We start from the raw sequence: 18,437 nt of genomic DNA, 5'->3' as shown, positions 1-18,437 counted from the left end.
AATAAGTACTTTCTTATCCAGAAAAATAGCAGAGCCGCTACATACCTTTATTAACCAGCACCTTGGCAAGACCTCCACTGTGAGCCAAATCTTTATTAGCTGCATTGACAATAACATCCACATCCAGACCAGTAATATCACCCTTGACCACAATGACCTCTTGACCTCCAGCACCACAATACACTGCCCTCTCGTCTGATCCAGCACCTCCTCTACGTCTAATTTGACCTGTTGGCCTTTCGTCTTCATCACTATGACTACTAATAACAACTCCTGCCTGTTTGCTAACTTGCTTCAGTTTTGTCTTCCCTTGGCCAGTATTCATTAACTCCTGTAAACCTGGTTTGTCCATAGAATGTTTGGTTTTATATATTTTCTGTACCAGAGTTTCCACTTCATCTTCAGCATCCTTTATTCCCTCTGCATTCCCTTTAACTAGAATACCATCACTCTTAACAGCAACAATGATATTTCTTTTCCTTAAATCTTTCTCCAGATTTTCTACCTCATCTTTCATTTCCTCCTGAAGAAATTTCAACTGAGAAGGTGGTAAATCAATGGTTATCTCTTTTTCTGTATTTGTAAGAAAAAAATCTTGTAGCTTTTCTTTAATTTGTCCAGCTTCACCTTGTGTGTTACAATATACAATTATCTGGCCTTGCTGGTTTGTGACAATCTCAACTATAACTGATTTTCTCTCAAGTTCATTCTGGATTGCCTGTACATGTTGCTTCCATTTTTGAGAATTTAGCATGGATTTTTGTACATTGTCAACATCGACCTTGACCTCAACCACACAGTCTTTTAAAATGTCTGCTGCAGCTACGGCTTCTTCATCAGACATTGAATACATAAGTATGGAGTTATTCTGGATTTCCCAAACTCCAATCAGGCCACTGCTTTTTAGTTTAGCTGCTATTGATTTTTTAACTTCCTGTTTTTTCAAAAACTGAATGTATCCTTGTGATTTCTTACCAATTGGTGCTGATGCTATGTTACTCAGTGTTTCATACATAGTAACCTTGGCTTTGCTGATGTTTCCTGATATCCCTGTAAATGTAATAACATGCTTTTTTGTGTCTATCTTTATCTCCATCTGACCAAACTCTTGTCTGATCTTGTTTGAGAAGTGAGAAAATGACAAAATGAATAGCTGGTGACGTTTTAGACTAACTTCCTCTTGAACTAATTGATTTTTTCTATCAAGATCTTCGGACACTTCATGAATTCTTCTTTTCACTTCATTGGAGACTTCTTTTACAGGATCTGAGAGACCAGTTATTATAATTTCACAAGTAGGTGGATTCTCTAAATTAACTGTAACACCTTCAGGATCAGATATGTGAATTTCCCGTAGTTTTTGCATGACAGACCCCCATGCTTCTTGTAGTGTAGAGTGAATCTCAGTCACTAACAAGTTCACAAAAGAATCAATGTGCATTCTTGTATCTTTTTCCCATGTTTTTGCTAGTTGTCGACAATCTTCTGTTTCCTTGGTTATAGTGCATTCTACGATTAATTTGTTTTCTTGGGGTGATGGTGGCCAAATTATTTTAGAATGAGATTTTTCCAACTGTTTTTCAAGTTTCACCCTTTTATGAGCTGAGTTTTTCAAAAAATGTATTTTATATTTATCAATGTCAGTAATAACTAAAGGTGGCAATGGTTTGAACTTTGGCCCTTCGACATCAGCTGGGACACCAAGACAATCATAGAAGATTTGTAATTTCAGTGTACAGTTGTCAATGATATGGGATCTTTTACAGGCAAGCAAAGCATCTACAAAATATGAATATTATAAACTGTAACATTGTAATTAAGCATCCAAAATGTTTAAACTGACTGATTCCCTGTCTATACCAATCAAGCATGATGCATTGCATGGGTTCAGACAACACTCAACAATTGAAATTGAAATTTGCAACCACTTTTCATACTTTATAATCCGAGTACCCAGTTATTTGTAGTGCATTTCTTTTAGACACTAAATGGAAATAAAAAAAATCCCACCTACGCTTTCTCAATAATATTTTTACAGTGTATTGAACTACTTTTGGGACAAATTATATCAAAACTATAGAAAACTTCATCAACTCTAACTCAAAATATGGACAATTTTATGTAAAGGGGGTTTTGAAATCTTTTGACAGCTTCCAAAATGCTAATTATTGACTTTTTTCAACTGGACCAAATCACTACTTTACATAATAATTCATGAATCAATTTTTTTTACTTTGTAATTTTATCCCCCTTCTTGCTTCTAGAGGCATAAAACATTAAGAAATAAAGGATTAGGTTGGTAAGGACTGATTTTGGTCTCAAATTTCAGGTTCATCTGACGAAAGATTTTGACCACTTTTTAAACACCTAAGTGTCTATTTCATTTGAATCAATTTATGAATGTGAAAGATTTTAACTGATTTTGTCATTAAAAACGACCCGATTCAAGCTTAAATATGAAAAATCTTCCAAATATTCCGAAAAATGTCACTTTTCAGACAGTTTTCGTCAAAATGAAAGTGGCCGCATCCGTGTTCATCCTCAACCTTTATATATGTTATGTATTACCATAAAATACAACTTACATTTTAATATAAGGATGAACACAAATGCGGCCACTTTCGTTCCACAAGAAAACCATCTAATATTCAACTAAAATGCTAGAATTGTGAAGATTTCAGTAATTTAGCATGACTTAATGGTGCTAGTACCTGATACATGAGCATTGTGTTGTCAAAAACAGCCCATATTTACGTAGAAGAAGCATTCTACTGTTCAATAAATAACTAAAAGTTTACATTTTAACAATTTTGTAAAACTGCTATATTTTGGGGCCAAAAAGGGGTCTTACTGGACCTACTCCATTGGGTATAAAAACAAGAGGCTCTCAAGAGCCTGAATCACTCACCTTAATTCTTTTTGATTAAATCTCTCATCAATGATTATTTTGGCTTTTCAATTTATTTAAATGTTCTTTGGATCGTCCTATTTTCTTCAAAAGCAAAAAAAAAAAATGTTCTCCTTTGTTCTATTTTAGCCATAGGAGCTATGTTTCTTTACATACAAGGAAATAAAATATAAAATTTATACTAGATACTCTGAAACTCATTTAGCCTAAGTTTGGCTGAAATTGATACAACAGTTTCAAAGGAGAAGATTTTTTAAAGTAAGTCAACATGATGAACAAATTGTGAAAAAAGTCTTTAAAGGGCAATAACTCCTTAGGGGGTCAATTGAACATTTTGGTCATTCTGACTTATTTTTGAGTCTCAAATTGCTGAACATTATTGCTGTTTACAGTTTAACTCTATCTATAATAATATTCAAGATAATAAACAAAAACAGCAAAATTTCCTTAAAATTACCAATTCAGGGGCAGCAACCCAACAACAGGTTGTCTGATTCATCTGAAAATTTCAGGGCAGATAGATCTTGACCTGATAAACAATATTACCCCTTGTCAGATTTGCTCTAAATGCTTTGGTTTTTGAGTTATAAGCCAAAAACTGCATTTGACCCCTGTGTTCTATTTTTAGCAATGGCGACCATGTTTTTTGATAGATCAAAACTTCGGATACAATTTACAAACTAGATACCCTAAGGAACATTCAATTACAGTTTAGAAGTATTTTGCCCAGTAGTTTCAGAGGAGAAGATTTTTGTAAAAGATTACTAAGATTTATGAAAAATGGTTAAAAATTTACTATAAAGGGCAATAACTCCTGAAGGGGTCAACTGACCATTTCGGTCACATTGACTTATTTGTAAATCTTACTTTGCTGAACATTATTTCTGTTTACAGTTTATCTCTATCTATAATAATATTCAAGATAATAACCAAAAACAGCAAAATTTTCTTAAAATTACCAATTCAGGGGCAGCAACCCAACAACGGGTTGTCTGATTCATCTGAAAAGATAAATAGATAGATCTTGACCTGATAAACAATATAACCCCTTGTCAGATTTGCTCTAAATGCTTTGGTTTTTGAGTTATAAGCCAAAAACTGCATTTGACCCCTGTGTTCTATTTTTAGCAATGGCGACCATGTTTTTTGATAGATCAAAAATTCGGATACAATTTATAAACTAGATACCCTATGGAACCTTCAGTTAAAGTTTGGAAGTATTTGGCCCAGTAGTTTCAGAGGAGAAGATTCTTGAAATAGTTTACGACGACAGACGACAGACGACGGACGACGATGGACGCCAAGTGATGGCATAAGCTCACTTGGCCCTTCGGGCCAGGTGAGCTAAAAATTGACAAGTAACACACTGTCCACACTAGGGTCTATATCGTGGACAACGAAAATCAAGGGACGATAACTGTGTACACAAAATTGAAAGGACAATAAAAACCTGAATTGCCAAACTAGTAAGCTTTGCCATAATAATAATCATTTTTAGCTTTATAGAAATTAGACATTTTATTTAAGCCGATTTCATTCTGCAGAGCACAACTTTTTTACCTATCTTGTATACAATAGCACAAAAAATAAGTAAAAAAACTTTGTTTCATGGCAATAATTCCTTTAGCAATCATCAAATAGTTCCGGCCATAATAGCATGAAGGTAGCTCTATTATTTATTAAAGTTTTTCAAAATAATAATGAAAAATGTTTTTTTAAGGGCAGAAACTGACACATATAAACTCATCTTATAGTGTGGGTAATTTTCGTTTTGTTGTATCAATTGTATTGCTTGTCATTTTGGCTGCTTCCAGTTCTAGATCTTATCTTTTGGTTATAATTTTTGAAATAATTGGAAAAAGCATGAAAATTGTTTTTAAGGATGTTTGCTCCTCCATTTTTGATTTTTTGCCAGATTTTCGGAATTCTCTGGTTTTAACCATGTATTTTCATTAAAAAGATTTGCCCACTAACCCCTACTTTTCTTTTCATAATTTTATGACATAAAGTTTAAAAAGCCATATTTCAAAATTTTATACAATTCTTGTTATTTTTTCATAGTTATGAAACAAATAAGGTGCCAATGTTGAATATATGAAAAACGTAGAGAGAATTAATTCCCGCCAAATTTTCAATGGCTTATATCTCGAAAACGAGCACACAAACCCTCCATTTTTTCTACTTTTTTAGTTTCTGTATTTATATATACTATCAATTCATAATAGTCTTTTAAAAAGCTTGTTAATTTTAAACAGAGTAGCGAACATCCTAAAATCTTTTTAAAGGACCATCTCTCCTTTATTATTATTTGATATGGCTTTATCTACCTTCTGCATTTTCAAAGTATATAACACAACAATTGTCATCTCTATTCATTTTTACATCAGTGACGCCCTCTACACCAGATTTCCTTTTATTATCGAAGTAATATTCCAGTCCAGATTCTGAAGTTTTCTCATTGAAACCTCTGACTACAATACAGTTTGTAACCACTACAGGATGAACTGTTAGGTAGCTGCCATCTAATGCTTTCTTCTTACAGGCTGTCTGAATATCTCCAATTTCTGGGGAAAAGAAATACAATAAATAGTTGTACCAGGATTATAATTTAGTACGCCAGAGGCACGTTTAGTCTACATTAAACTCATAAGTGACACTCATATCAAAACATTTATAAAGCCAAACAAGTATACAAGGTTGAAGAGCATTGAGGATCAAGTTTCATAAAATTGTACACATGAGAGTGCTTAGTAGTTTGTTGTTATTTATGTATTATTGTCATTTTGTTTATTTTCTTTGGTTACATCTTCTGACATCAGACTCGGACTTCTCTTGAACTGAATTTTAATGTGCGTATTGTTATGCGTTTACTTTTCTACATTGGTTAGAGGTATAGGGGGAGGGTTGAGATCTCACAAACATGTTTAACCCCGCCGCATTTATGCGCCTGTCCCAAGTCAGGAGCCTCTGGCCTTTGTTAGTCTTGTATTATTTAAATTTTAGTTTCTTGTGTACACTTTGGAAATTAGTATGGCGTTCATTATCACTGAACTAGTATATATTTGTTTAGGGGCCAGCTGAAGGACGCCTCTGAGTGTGGGAATTTCTCGCTACATTGAAGACCTGTTGGTGACCTTCTGCTGTTTTTTTTTTATTTTGTCGGGTTGTTGTCTCTTTGACACATTCCCCATTTCCATTCTCAATTTTATTATGGAACAATGCAATTTTGAATGTTTTCAAGTGAATATCTCTTTTTTTTTAAATTGATCAGCACTGATTTTGGAACTTGTCCAACACATTGCCGATATAAACCTATGAAATAAAGTTTCATGAAAATTTGTCAAGAATTGTATAGGTGAAAGCTCTAACAAAACATGAAAGACGGACAGATGGATCTCTATATTTCTACCTCCTGCGATAACTGTCCATTATATGAATAGTGAATTATTTTTTTTAATTTTTTTTTAATGGTTAATATAACAAACCTATTGGTTCACAAAATGTAACAATAGCCTTCCCAGAATCCTCGTCACCAAAGTCTACTTCCTCCACATCAAACTTTGTCCGTGCTTCCAGGAAGTTTATTATACCATCTCTAGTTGTGTTTGGGCTAAATCCTTTGACTAATGCTTTATTTGGATATCTTTTGAGTGGAACATGTCTTTTAACTTGTAATTTAGCACCATCTACTATATGACTCTTGGACAAAACTGTTTCAACAGCTGAAATAATAAATTATATGTTTATCAGCAAAATATTTCTACACATTATCATTTCAGATCATTGATAAAAGATTAGGGCTTCTATCTGGACTGTACAACAGTAGTTCTTAAATGCCTTATATATTAATAGATAATATTAATAATAACAATAAATATTACTGTTAGATCACCGCCATCAGCTCTATTAGGTCTTAGTTCTAGCAATTATAAAATTTGTATGCCAATCATTATATATTTATGTTCTATCTAAACTAGTGGCAGCAAGGATTGAAGGCTTCAAGTTAATGTAATAAATTCAGACCAACTTTTGTTAACCGTAAGAACATTGGAGGTCATCTTGAATGTTAAGTGGGAAATACATAATGGAAAAATGGTTTAAATTGATAACAACTTTTGTAAGGAAAGTATGTTTATGAATCTTCCCGAAACAAATTTATATTTGCAATATTACTACAGTGTAGGAAAATATAACTTTATTTGGTGAACTTATCTGCAATCCCCTTCCCTTTCATGAATGTGACCTACCTAATTAGACTATTTATCGGATTTGTTATCACATAAGCAACACGACTGGTGCCACATGTTGAGCAGGATCTGCTTACCCTTCCGGAGCTCCTGATATCACCCCAGTTTTTGATGGGTTTGACAGACGTGTGACTTACTCTTTAGTTTTATATGCTGTGTCATGTGTACTATTGTTTGTCTTTTTCATTTTTAGCCATTGTGTTGTCAGTTTATTTTGGATTTATGAGTTTGACTGTCCCTCAGGTATCTTTTGTCCCTCTTTTAAAAAACAGTGAGAAAATAAGGATCTCTGAGCTTTACCCCTATTTTATAGCAATTACAAATTATCCTATATATAAAATTATAGAGGTGCTGAAATTTTTGTTTCAATTATTCTGACCAAATCCAAGTCTTATTAAATCATACAATAAGAATTTACTTTACTAGATTAATGTAAACTTGAACTAATTTTTCGTGACTTTTGCAAGTAGAAAAAATATTGCGAATATATTAATTACCTCAAATATGTAAAAATTGAATTTTTCCTTACATAACAACATCAAAAAAATTTGAGAATCACGAAAATTTAATGGCTGCGAAATGAGGATTAAATGTGAAATAAAGTATTCACGAAAATAAGTTGGTTTAATAAAGTATGATGTTTTACCTTCTTCATTTTCAAATGTGACAACATACATGTTCTTGTCTTGTACAAATTCTATATTGTCCACATCTGCTTTAGCACCTTTCTTAGACTCAAAGTAATACATGATGGTATCCTGAGTTGTATTCTCCTTCATTCCACGCACCTCTATTGAGCATATGGGAACTTGCTCACCAGTATTTTGACTAGAGTCATCTGGTTCTTCTTCAGGTATGTCTGTTGTAGATTCAGCACCAACAATGTGGGCTTCCACATCTATAACTTTTCTATTGAATAGTATTGGTATTTTCTGTAATACTTTGTCAACAGCTGAAAAATACAGATGTCAAATGATTAAGACACTTTTAAACATGCCATACTGATATATATTTTCACCTTTAATTTTTATTTTTCAGGAAACAAATTTTTAAAAAAATATACAGCTTTGGATGTGCATTAAGGCACGCATGCAAGTAACAAATGATTTTGGTAATCAGTTGAGTATAAGCACTTATTGAAAGCAGATGCATGTAACAATAAACAGGGGGTTGAGTTGTTGAGAGTAATAAAACTATTTCAGTTATACATGTATAAGCAATGAAACCAGCAAATTTCAGGCTTTGTTTAACCCCATCACATTATTTATGTATGTGTCTGTCCCAAGTCAGGAGCCTGTAATTCAGTGGTTGTTGTTTGTTTATGTGTTACATATTTGTTTTTCTTTTAATTTTTTGTACATAAATTAGGCTATTAGTTTTCTCGTTTCAATTGTTTTACATTGTCATTTAGGGACCTCTTATACCTGACTATGCGGTATGGGGTTTGCTCATTGTTGAAGACCATACAGTGACCTATAGTTATTTTAAAATTTCTGGGTTGTAGAGATTTGTCTCATTGGCAATCATACCACATCTTCTTTTTTTATATTTGAACAGCTTGAGTCACTCACCTGAATCAACTTGGATTATTTTCAACACTTTAGAAGAGAGTTGTGTGATTAAGTACTTTATTCTCTTGTTGATCTTGAATAATTGATGATAATGCTTTTCTGTTTCATTTTTTTTAAGGGACATAACTCAAGAGCATTGAAAGTGACACTACCCAAATTTGTACTTGATCTGTGTTTTTTGGTAATAAGCATTGTGTATTTATAAGTTTCATAACATTTTGGTAGAAACAAACTTAAGTAAAGTTAGAAAACAGAAATGAAAAATTCAGCAGTTCTTCCATTTGAAAAGGGGCATAACCTTTAAGGGTTACAGTAAAGCCTACCAAATTCAAGCTTGAAAACAGAAATGAAAAATTCAGCAGTTCTTCCATTTGAAAAGGGGCATAACCTTTAAGGGTTACAGTAAAGCCTACTAAATTCAAGCTTGATCTGTGTTTTGTTATAATTAGCATTCTGTATAACATTGTATATTAAGTTTAATTACATTTTGTTGAGGCAAACTAAAGATACAGTTGTCAAATGACATAAAAGCACAAAACCCCAAAAAAAAGCAGTCAGTGTCCATCAAATTTGGACTTCCTATATTTTTACATCAATTCCTATTTTGTTGTAATTAAACATCCAGTACTCTATATATATGCAGAATCTGAATAATTTAGTAACTATCTAATAATATTGACAAAAAAAATCTCACATGAAGTTTTCTAACCATTAACTATCATACCTTCATCTTCCTTAAAAGTAATAATGGCCGTCTTTGTATCTTCATCATACTCTACATCCTCTACATCCCCACCACCAAACTTCCTCGTGTTCTCAAAGAAAAACTGTAAACCATCTTCTGTTGTATCTGATGGTAACTTGGTCACTTTAAGCATGTTTGTTGTTGTCTTGGCAGGTTCATCTGAGTAAAAGATGACTTAAATAAAACTTGTGACATGTACCACTGTAAACTATAATCCAAGCATCTACTATGTCTACATATTAAATCATTTGAGTGTGTTCTACTTTCTTCAATATGTTGTATGTGCAATTATACTTTCTCTCAATAAATATAGAAATTGTAATAGCAGTATATCCTCAATATGTTCCTCTGAGACCAATCCCAAACAGGAGAACCTGAATACAGGTTCATTGAATAGAATATAAATATGCAATATTGAACTCTAATAAGGACATATGTTACAATTAAACTATAAGGACATCTTTGTATTGAAATATTCATATCTTAAGGAGTGATCATAATGTTATCTTTGAAACAACCAAAATGTATAGATAAATGTTAACATAATAATTTTTACCCTCCATTTTTTCTTCGTCTATGTCTTCCTCTCCATCTGACTGAACATCATTTCCCCCCTGTACAGTTTCAGAAGATGGAGATTGATCAGTTGTATTTCCCTGGTTTTCATTTCCTTGTGTGTATTGATTTAGATTTTCCTGAATAGGAAGCTGTTGAACTGGTTGATGAATATCAAAATCTGATTGAGGATGATAGCCATAACCTTGATAGGAACCATAAGGAGCAGGTGGGTAATATCTTGGATATTGACCCCACTGGTCAGCATTATGGGGCCTGTATTGGTCCTGTGGAAGATGCTTGTTTCCAGACATACCAGGATGATAGAGATTCATCGGCATTCTATATGGTGGATAATACCCATGGGGGTATGGGTTATGTGGAGTTGGTCCATACAAACTTGGATCATAGGGTGGAAATCCATGGGCACTAGTGGAATGTTGTGAGGGAGACACTGATGGATCAGAGGGAGAATAAGGTGGTGGCTGTATTGTCCCTGGTGACACATGTTGCTTGGGTGATCTTGTTGACTTGTCAGAAATAACTTCATCCTAAAACATTACAAGTTAGAAATATATATTTTCTAAATTGTTTGATAAACTTTCTGAATACTTTTTCTCATCACTAATATAATTTACTTTTAGTATATATATAAAATTAAAGGTACATGTAATTGGTTAAAGTGAACCTGAGATGTTGTTCAAAGTGTTTATTGGATAGACAAGATGGAGTACACCATAATATGTCTGTCATAATATGTCCTGAAGTATACATATCAGTCAGGGGCCTAACTTAAACAAGTTATTTTTTTTAGTTACTTATATAAGTAATTTTTGTTTTTAAAAATAATAAAATTACTTAATAGAGTTATTTTAATTTTCAATAGAAACATAGACTAAAAGTAGTTTTCATGATTTTAAACAACATTTTATATCATAAAATAAAGAATTTATCAGATTTGAGAGGAGTATAGAGATAAAGGGTTACTTTAAAAATAATGACAAAAATATTACTTGAATAAGTTATTTTATACATTTTTGAACAAAATTAGCAATTACACTTATCTAAGGCACATACGTAATTGATTTGAGTTACAAATTAAAAATAACTTCAGGTCTTAATTAATTCACAAGTATCTATCTATTTATATCAGTCTACCTTCAAGATTTTAGAGGAAAATGATAATTTAATAGTCCAAAGAGACCAATCTTTGACCCAGAAGCGTCAGTATGAAAGATAAGAGCGTCAGAAAGTTAATTAGTGTTTCAGAAGAATTAGTTTTTATATATCAAGGGAAAAATAACCAGATGACTGTGAAAATTATTTAAAGCTAGTAAAATCTGTATTATTGGACAATAAAAATAATATTAAGAAAAATAACTTATATAAGTTATATTTAAATTAGCCTCGATTCCAACATTACTTGTATAGGTAATTTTAATTGTTACTTGTTTAAGTAATGCCCCTGACTGCATACTGCTAACCTGCTACATCTCAACATTATCAAGCTGCAGAAAAGTTTGATAAAAGTTGTCTACCCAAGGTATTTCCAAGAGACAGACAGACAGACAGACAGACAGACAGACAGACACGCTTTAATTATGACACACTAGTCAAAAGCAGAGAAATGAAGCTTGAACTTATTTACAGTGTTCATATATTAGTACACTACTACATTGTCTCAATAGATTTATTTTTGATATTTCACGCCAAAAAAAGCAAGTTGTTTCTGACACTCAAAGTTGAACAGGTATATTATTTTTCTGATAGGGCAATCAAATATGATATATTTTACATTTTCTCAAAGTTTAATTCAACATCTAAGTCACATTATAAAAGCTATAATGGACGCAGTCTATAACAAACCTGTAGCCATTCATCTGGGATATCACATGGCAGTTTACAATCACTGATGTTCAACAGACCTTCTGGACACTTTAAAATTCTTACTTCTTCTATATATTTCTGAGCATCTGGAAATAATAGATAAAATCTGTATATGAAATTATTTTTTTTAAGATCAGTTACGATCAAATCAATCTGATGTTGGTTTTGTTTTTCATTTTTGGGAAAATATCATTAAATGTGTTCAAGAAACCTGCATTTCTATATTAGCACAATCAACTTATCACTACTTGTGAATGAGACAGTTCATTTCAACCAATTATTCATGAATAAGCAATGAGAGTGTAAATGAAGCAATGCCTTTCTAATGAAACTTCAGGCAGTTCAGAGATATTCTTATAACTCTCTAGATTTATGAAGGCATTATACAACATGTACAATAATCTGTAACATTTGCAAAGCAATATACAAGAATATTTATTTATTTTTTCTAACCATTTTGCCTCTGCAGTGGCAGATCCAGGGGAGGGTTCCAGGGGTTGGAGACCCCCTTTTTTTCGACCATCAATGCATTTGAATGGGGACATATAGTTGGAACCCCCTCTTTGTCCTTGGTTGGGATCCCCCCCCCCTTTATTTTTAAATGGCTGGATTAGCCCCTGCTTCGAATTATTTTATGTTTTATTATGAACAATACTTTTAGATTCATTAAAAATGTCTTCTTATATCTAATATTCTCTGTAATTTAAGTCTTTAAAGCAGATATTCAGTCAGTTATTACTTTCACTTTTTGATAGTTTAATATTCATATTTATTATAACTATTTTCTAAAATTTTTGCTTTTACCTATCTTATTTTGTGTCAATTGTCTTTCTTACCTTACTGGACTGTGAGAATGATATTTTTTTAGTAGAGTGCGAATACAAAGAAGTCATAATCGCACATCATTATACAGTTGCTGTTAAATAAAATTGGTACCATGTTTTTGGTTGAAAAATTTTAAACTAACAACCTCATTTATTTGAGATGATGTTTAACAAATATCATTCCAAAAATCAACTTCTGTCCTACCTTTTATTGTTTTTGCACTGTATAATCATATAATCCTACCTATTCTTTGGTAGGAATTGCCTTTAATGTAAGTCATCAAACAGGCATTATTGAAATTCGTCAAAATATCCTTATCATGATTCATTAGAGGTCTCTTATAACTATTATTACCATTATTTGGGGGGGAGGGGGGGGGGGGGGGATTAACCTGATTTGTTAATATAAGTAGATTTTTTTTATTGTCTAAAAGGAAGTGTACATTTCATGGTCATGCATGAAAAATTACTGTTAACATAATTTAGCAATAATTTTTTGACTTTATTTGTCATGAAAGTACCCCCATTACAACCCTCTTAAATAAGAAGCTGCCTCATGGAGTATATATACATGTAGCTTTAATCCAAATAAATATGACATCTAGAAAGGCTATTTTATTTTTTGCTGTAAGGCTTCAAAAGAAAAAAAAAATTCAAATAGCCTTTCAAGACGTCATATTCATTTTGACTATAAGGCAACAAAGCAAATAAACAGCTGTGTTATGAGCAAATAATACCCCCTTTGTGTTTTCAAAGAATAAAGTTCAATTACTTCTCAACTTCACATAAGAAAATTATAAAGTAGACAGGGAGCTTACGTCAATCGTCAATAGATATAAACAATTCACAAAAGTTTCATGAAAACTGCTCAAAGCATTTTTAAATTATTGTCCGAAAACTGGAAAATCCCCCTTTTTTAGCTCACCTGGCCCTTGGGCCAAGTGAGCTATTCTCATCACTTGGCATCGTCGTCCGTCGTCATCGTCCTCTGTCTTCGTTAACTTTTACAAAAATCTTCTCCTCTAAAACTACTGGGCCAAATTAAACCAAACTTGGCCACAATCATCTTTGGGGTAACTAGTTTAAAAAATGTTGGGCTTGACCTAGCCAACCAACCAAGATGGCCGCCATGGCTAAATATAGAACATAGGGGTAAAATGCAGTTTTTGGCTTATAACTCAAAACCAAAGCATTTAGAGCAAATCTGACAAGGGGTAAAATTGTTTAACAGGTCAAGATCTATCTGCCCTGAAATTTTCCCAAAACCTGGTGTTGGGTTGCTGCCCCTGAATTGGTAATTTTAGGGAAATTTTGCTGTTTTTGGTTATTATCTTGAATATTATTATAGATAGAGATAAACTGTAAACAGCAATAATGTTCAGCAAAGTAAGATTTATAAATAAGTCAGCATGACCAAAATGGTCAGTTGACACCTTTAGGAGTTCTTGCCCTTTATAGTCAATTTTCAACCACTTTTCGTAAATCACGCCACACATTTTTACAACTAGATCCCGATGGGCATATAAAAACTGCCTTACAAAATACATTCATATTTACAGTTCTTTTATATGTTGATTGCCATACTAAAAGTATAGAAATATTTTAATATTATTCTTTTAAAAACTATCAATTTGAAAACGAAAGAAGAATGTTATTTTTGTCGAAAAAGCTTTTCATAGAGACATCTTTATAATCCTGTTTAGTTAAGTTAATACAAGTAAACAAGTTTTATAGGTGAATAACACACCTTTCACAGACTGAAACTGAATAATCCATTCTTTATCCCTGGATGGTAGTGTAGCGGTTCTTGTCGCCAAGTTTACGCTTCTGGATTCCGGAAAACTTTTCTGTATTTGATGAAATTGAATTTCATTGTTGAAACCTCTTACCACAATACATTTTTCACAAATTATCTGTCGTACTTCAGCATTGTCCATCTTCTAAAATAGAACTTCATCTACGGTGATGTTTTTCTCATCGTCTTCCACTTTCGTTTTGAAAAAGTGGCGAGAAACTCAAATAACTTGGTGTCGTCCCCGGAAATGAAAACAAAAACTGGACCAGTTTAAGGGACTTAACATTTTTTACCTGGGAGGGGGGCTGGTCATTTTGAAATCAAACATACAAAATGTCTTGATCCCCCATAATATTTCACTATTTTTCTTTGATCCCCCCAGTAAAAACATTTAAAAAAAATTGACCCCCCTTTTCTATCAAACATGCCAAAAGGAGTAAGAAACCCAGTAAGACCACTTTTTGGCCCCAAAATATAGCAGTTTATAAAGTTAAAAGTTAAAATTGTATACTTTTAGTTATTTATTGGAGAGTAGAATCCTTTGCTACATAAATACGGGCTTTTTTTTTACAATACAGTGCACCTGAATCTACACATATCAAACACAGAGATTGGTCACTCTCTGAACTGGCCAGTCAAATTTTTACACGATGTCCACGGGATGCGCGTGTTATAGTAGTCTCAGTGTGCACATATATCGGGTACTAGCATCGTAAAATCATGCTTAATTACTGATATCTTCACAATTTTAGGATTTTCGCTAAATTTTAGACGGTTTCCGTCTTAAATGAAAGTGGCCGCATTCGTGTTCATTCTTAAGGTAGATTATAAGTAAATATTTTTTGAGACATAATTTTCTTATACTTGGTCAATATAAAGATTTTACTATGCTCTTTTCAAAAATATAATAAAAAGTATGGGCCACCGTGCCACTATATATACACCGTGCTATTTTGCAAGCTATGACTCAGATATGAGTCGTAACAGACAATGAAAATTGCCTAAATTTGGTTAGATTGTTTATGGAAAAACACATTTGTGTGCGTAAAAAAATCTATCAGATAGAATTTTGTAATAAATTGTGTAAAGATAGTTTCGTTATACATTTTAAGAAAAGAAAATGAACAAATGGTGTCACCGAATTTGTTTTCTTGCTACAAGTAAAAAGAAAAAAAAAACTTATCAGTCCAGTGTAAATTTTTACTAAAAGAGTTATCTTCCCTGAAATGGCTCATTTGAAAAAAAAAGAAAAAAAATATTCTAAAAGCAAAAAAAAAAATATATTTGAATAACTATTTTGAATTATACAATAAATTACCAAGTTTTCTTTATATTATTAAACAGTCTAACTTTAACATTGGAAATATGTCTCCAAATTTGCAGATTTAGTCAAATAAATAGACCGATTTTTACTGTGACTGTACAATATAAGATTGCGGTATACCTTATCAATATTTGGTGACCGACCGTGCAAGGGCTGTATAGCCAGTCAAAGTCGTTAAAAATTTCCATTTGTTGTTGTAATTGGTGACCGACCGTGCAAGGGCTGTATAGCCAGTCAAGGTCGTTAAAAACTTCCATTTGTTGTATTAGCCGACCAATCCATTCATTCATCTGTCACGTCTCAGTCATTACAGCTGAACGGACGTGCTGGGCCAGCTCTCCTTTACCCGCTATCTTCGATGAGGGTTTACAGTTAGATATCAACGACTAACTACTTAAGATGACAGAAACCAATCCATGCCGTACAGATAGACGTAGTAGTTGGCATACCCGCGTTAACATGCACTCCAAAACCAAGGTATCATGGGGAGTGTTATGCCGATTAACGTCCGAGGGCTGTATCCTAGGCTGTTGGGTGATACGACCTTCATTTCACTGCCTCACGGCTTTGGTCCTGAGAACGCTTCCTGTCATCTTTAGAACTACGTCCGAGATCATCTACCAGTACTCCATCATCGAGGTTAGCGGGCTGCCAAGCTGACCAAACTGGCCCTGAAAGCAGCCGTTAGTGAAGAATAAAGACCAAAATAGTAAAAAAACAAAATCTACTCACCAAACCCAAGATGGCGGCCTCCATATTGCGACCTCCACTACTTGTTCCTGACCGACGGCATCAAAATATTCAAACGCTCACCAATCGCCTTCGGGTACCGAGCCGACCGTGCTAGGGCTGAAAAACCTGTCAAGGTCGTTAAACACTTCCATATATTAGCCGACCGTGCAAGGGCTGTATATATAGCCAGTCAAGGTCGTTAAAAACTTCCATTTGTTGTATTAGCCGACCGTGCAAGGGCTGAAAAACCAGTCAAGGTCGTTAAACACTTCCATATATTAGCCGACCGTGCAAGGGCTGTATAGCCAGTCAAGGTCGTTAAAAACTTCCATTTGTTGTATTAGCCGACCGTGCAAGGGCTATATAGCCAGTCAAGGTCGTTAAAAACTTCCATTTGTTGTATTAGCAGACCGTGCAAGGGCTGTATAGCCAGTCAAGGTCGTTAAAAACTTCCATTTGTTGTATTAGCCGACCGTGCAAGGGATGTATATAGCCAGTCAAGGTCGTTAAAAACTTCCATTTGTTTGTTACCCTATCATTCCGACCGTGCAAAATCTGTGTAGCCAGTCAAGGTCGTAAAAAACTTCCATTTGTTGTTGTACCTTATCATTGCATCATTCAGTCACGTCTCAGTCATTACAGCTGAACGGACTTGCTGGGCCAGCTCTCCTTTACCCGCTATCTTCGATGAGGGTTTACAGTTAGATGTTCAACGACTTACTACTTTAGATGACAGAAAGCCAATTAAGGTCGTTAAACACTTCCATATATATCTACCTTAATATTGAAATGTAAGTTGTATTTGATGATAATACATAACATATATTTATAAAGGTTGAGGATGCAAATTAAAAAAAATTGCACTATTTACAGTTTTCTAAAATTTGGTCCACATAATCTCCCAACAAATTGAAACAAAATGTCGTTTTAAAAAAAGGGGTCCATGCACTCGTTTTCAAATTGTATCAGTTTGAATGATAAAAATCAGTCGAAAAATGCATCTTTTCCCCGATATGTAATAGTTTGACGGCGCGAAAATAACATTTTACGTTAGCAACGTCATTACCTCCTATATGTAACTGTATCGTATGCCCTTAAGGTGACCGTACTGTTTTCAGTTTTAATAGTTTCGTCTAGGTGACTATAAGTTTTTTTTAACTTTGATAAATATACAGCAACAAAAAAAGTTTTTTTTCTCAATTTATGACCATTTGATAAATATGAGTTATTTCTGAATAAAAAAAATGCGTAAATTTTTAGGATACGTATAAAATACAGAAATTATAAATTCTTTGAAAGGCAGTGTGAAGCTTTCATTGATTCAGGTCCTATTTCTGACAATACAGACATAGTTGGCAGAAACCGTTTATATTCCAAGATCTGCAATCATTTTAATGGTGTCAGGGTGTGTTTTAGATCTAGATGCCATTTAAAGCATATTTGTTCTAAGTACAACTCGTATACCCATTCCCAACAGAATTGCAGAGTTGCATCCACTGCATCCTTCAACAAAAGTGGAGAACAGAATAAAATTCCTAAATCCCATTTACCAAGTACCTCCAACAGAAGGGAAATGCTCAAACAAAAAACGATTAATTTTAGATTTGTCTTCCCCTCACAATGATGATGAACATAAAAGCATAAATGATTAAATTGATAAAAATGACTGTTCAATGTGTTATGTCAAGATTGACGATGCCATCTATCATTTTAGGTCTAGCAAGAAATTCGTAACTTTGTAAAAACGATATATCCGACGCGTTTAAAATGTGTCATATTTCTCCTAGTCAATGGCCACTTTTCTGTATAAAATGGCGCGAGATGTATTATTTCTTTGTTAGGTTAACTT

At 33.3% G+C, this 18,437-nt stretch overlaps 1 protein-coding gene across 1 annotated transcript in view; it reads right to left on the bottom strand.

Moving 5' to 3' along the window:
• Positions 1-14,742, bottom strand: part of LOC134688160 (protein mono-ADP-ribosyltransferase PARP14-like) — a 35,934-nt gene extending 21,192 nt beyond the window's left edge. Inside the window, exons 1-8 of the mRNA XM_063548633.1 lie at positions 14,485-14,742; positions 11,893-11,999; positions 10,028-10,577; positions 9,451-9,630; positions 7,802-8,107; positions 6,394-6,630; positions 5,236-5,472; positions 46-1,779 (exon numbers count right to left, since the gene is read on the bottom strand). Of these exons, the coding sequence (XP_063404703.1) occupies positions 46-1,779; positions 5,236-5,472; positions 6,394-6,630; positions 7,802-8,107; positions 9,451-9,630; positions 10,028-10,577; positions 11,893-11,999; positions 14,485-14,674 (3,541 nt within the window). The 5' untranslated portion in view covers positions 14,675-14,742. The remainder of the gene's footprint in view (positions 1-45; positions 1,780-5,235; positions 5,473-6,393; positions 6,631-7,801; positions 8,108-9,450; positions 9,631-10,027; positions 10,578-11,892; positions 12,000-14,484) is intronic.
• Between the last annotated feature and the right edge of the window lie 3,695 nt (positions 14,743-18,437).

The sequence above is a fragment of the Mytilus trossulus genome, chromosome 10 (assembly GCF_036588685.1).
Source record: "Mytilus trossulus isolate FHL-02 chromosome 10, PNRI_Mtr1.1.1.hap1, whole genome shotgun sequence".
Classification (NCBI taxonomy): domain Eukaryota; kingdom Metazoa; phylum Mollusca; class Bivalvia; order Mytilida; family Mytilidae; genus Mytilus; species Mytilus trossulus.
This window is presented reverse-complemented; position numbering and strand designations above follow the sequence as displayed.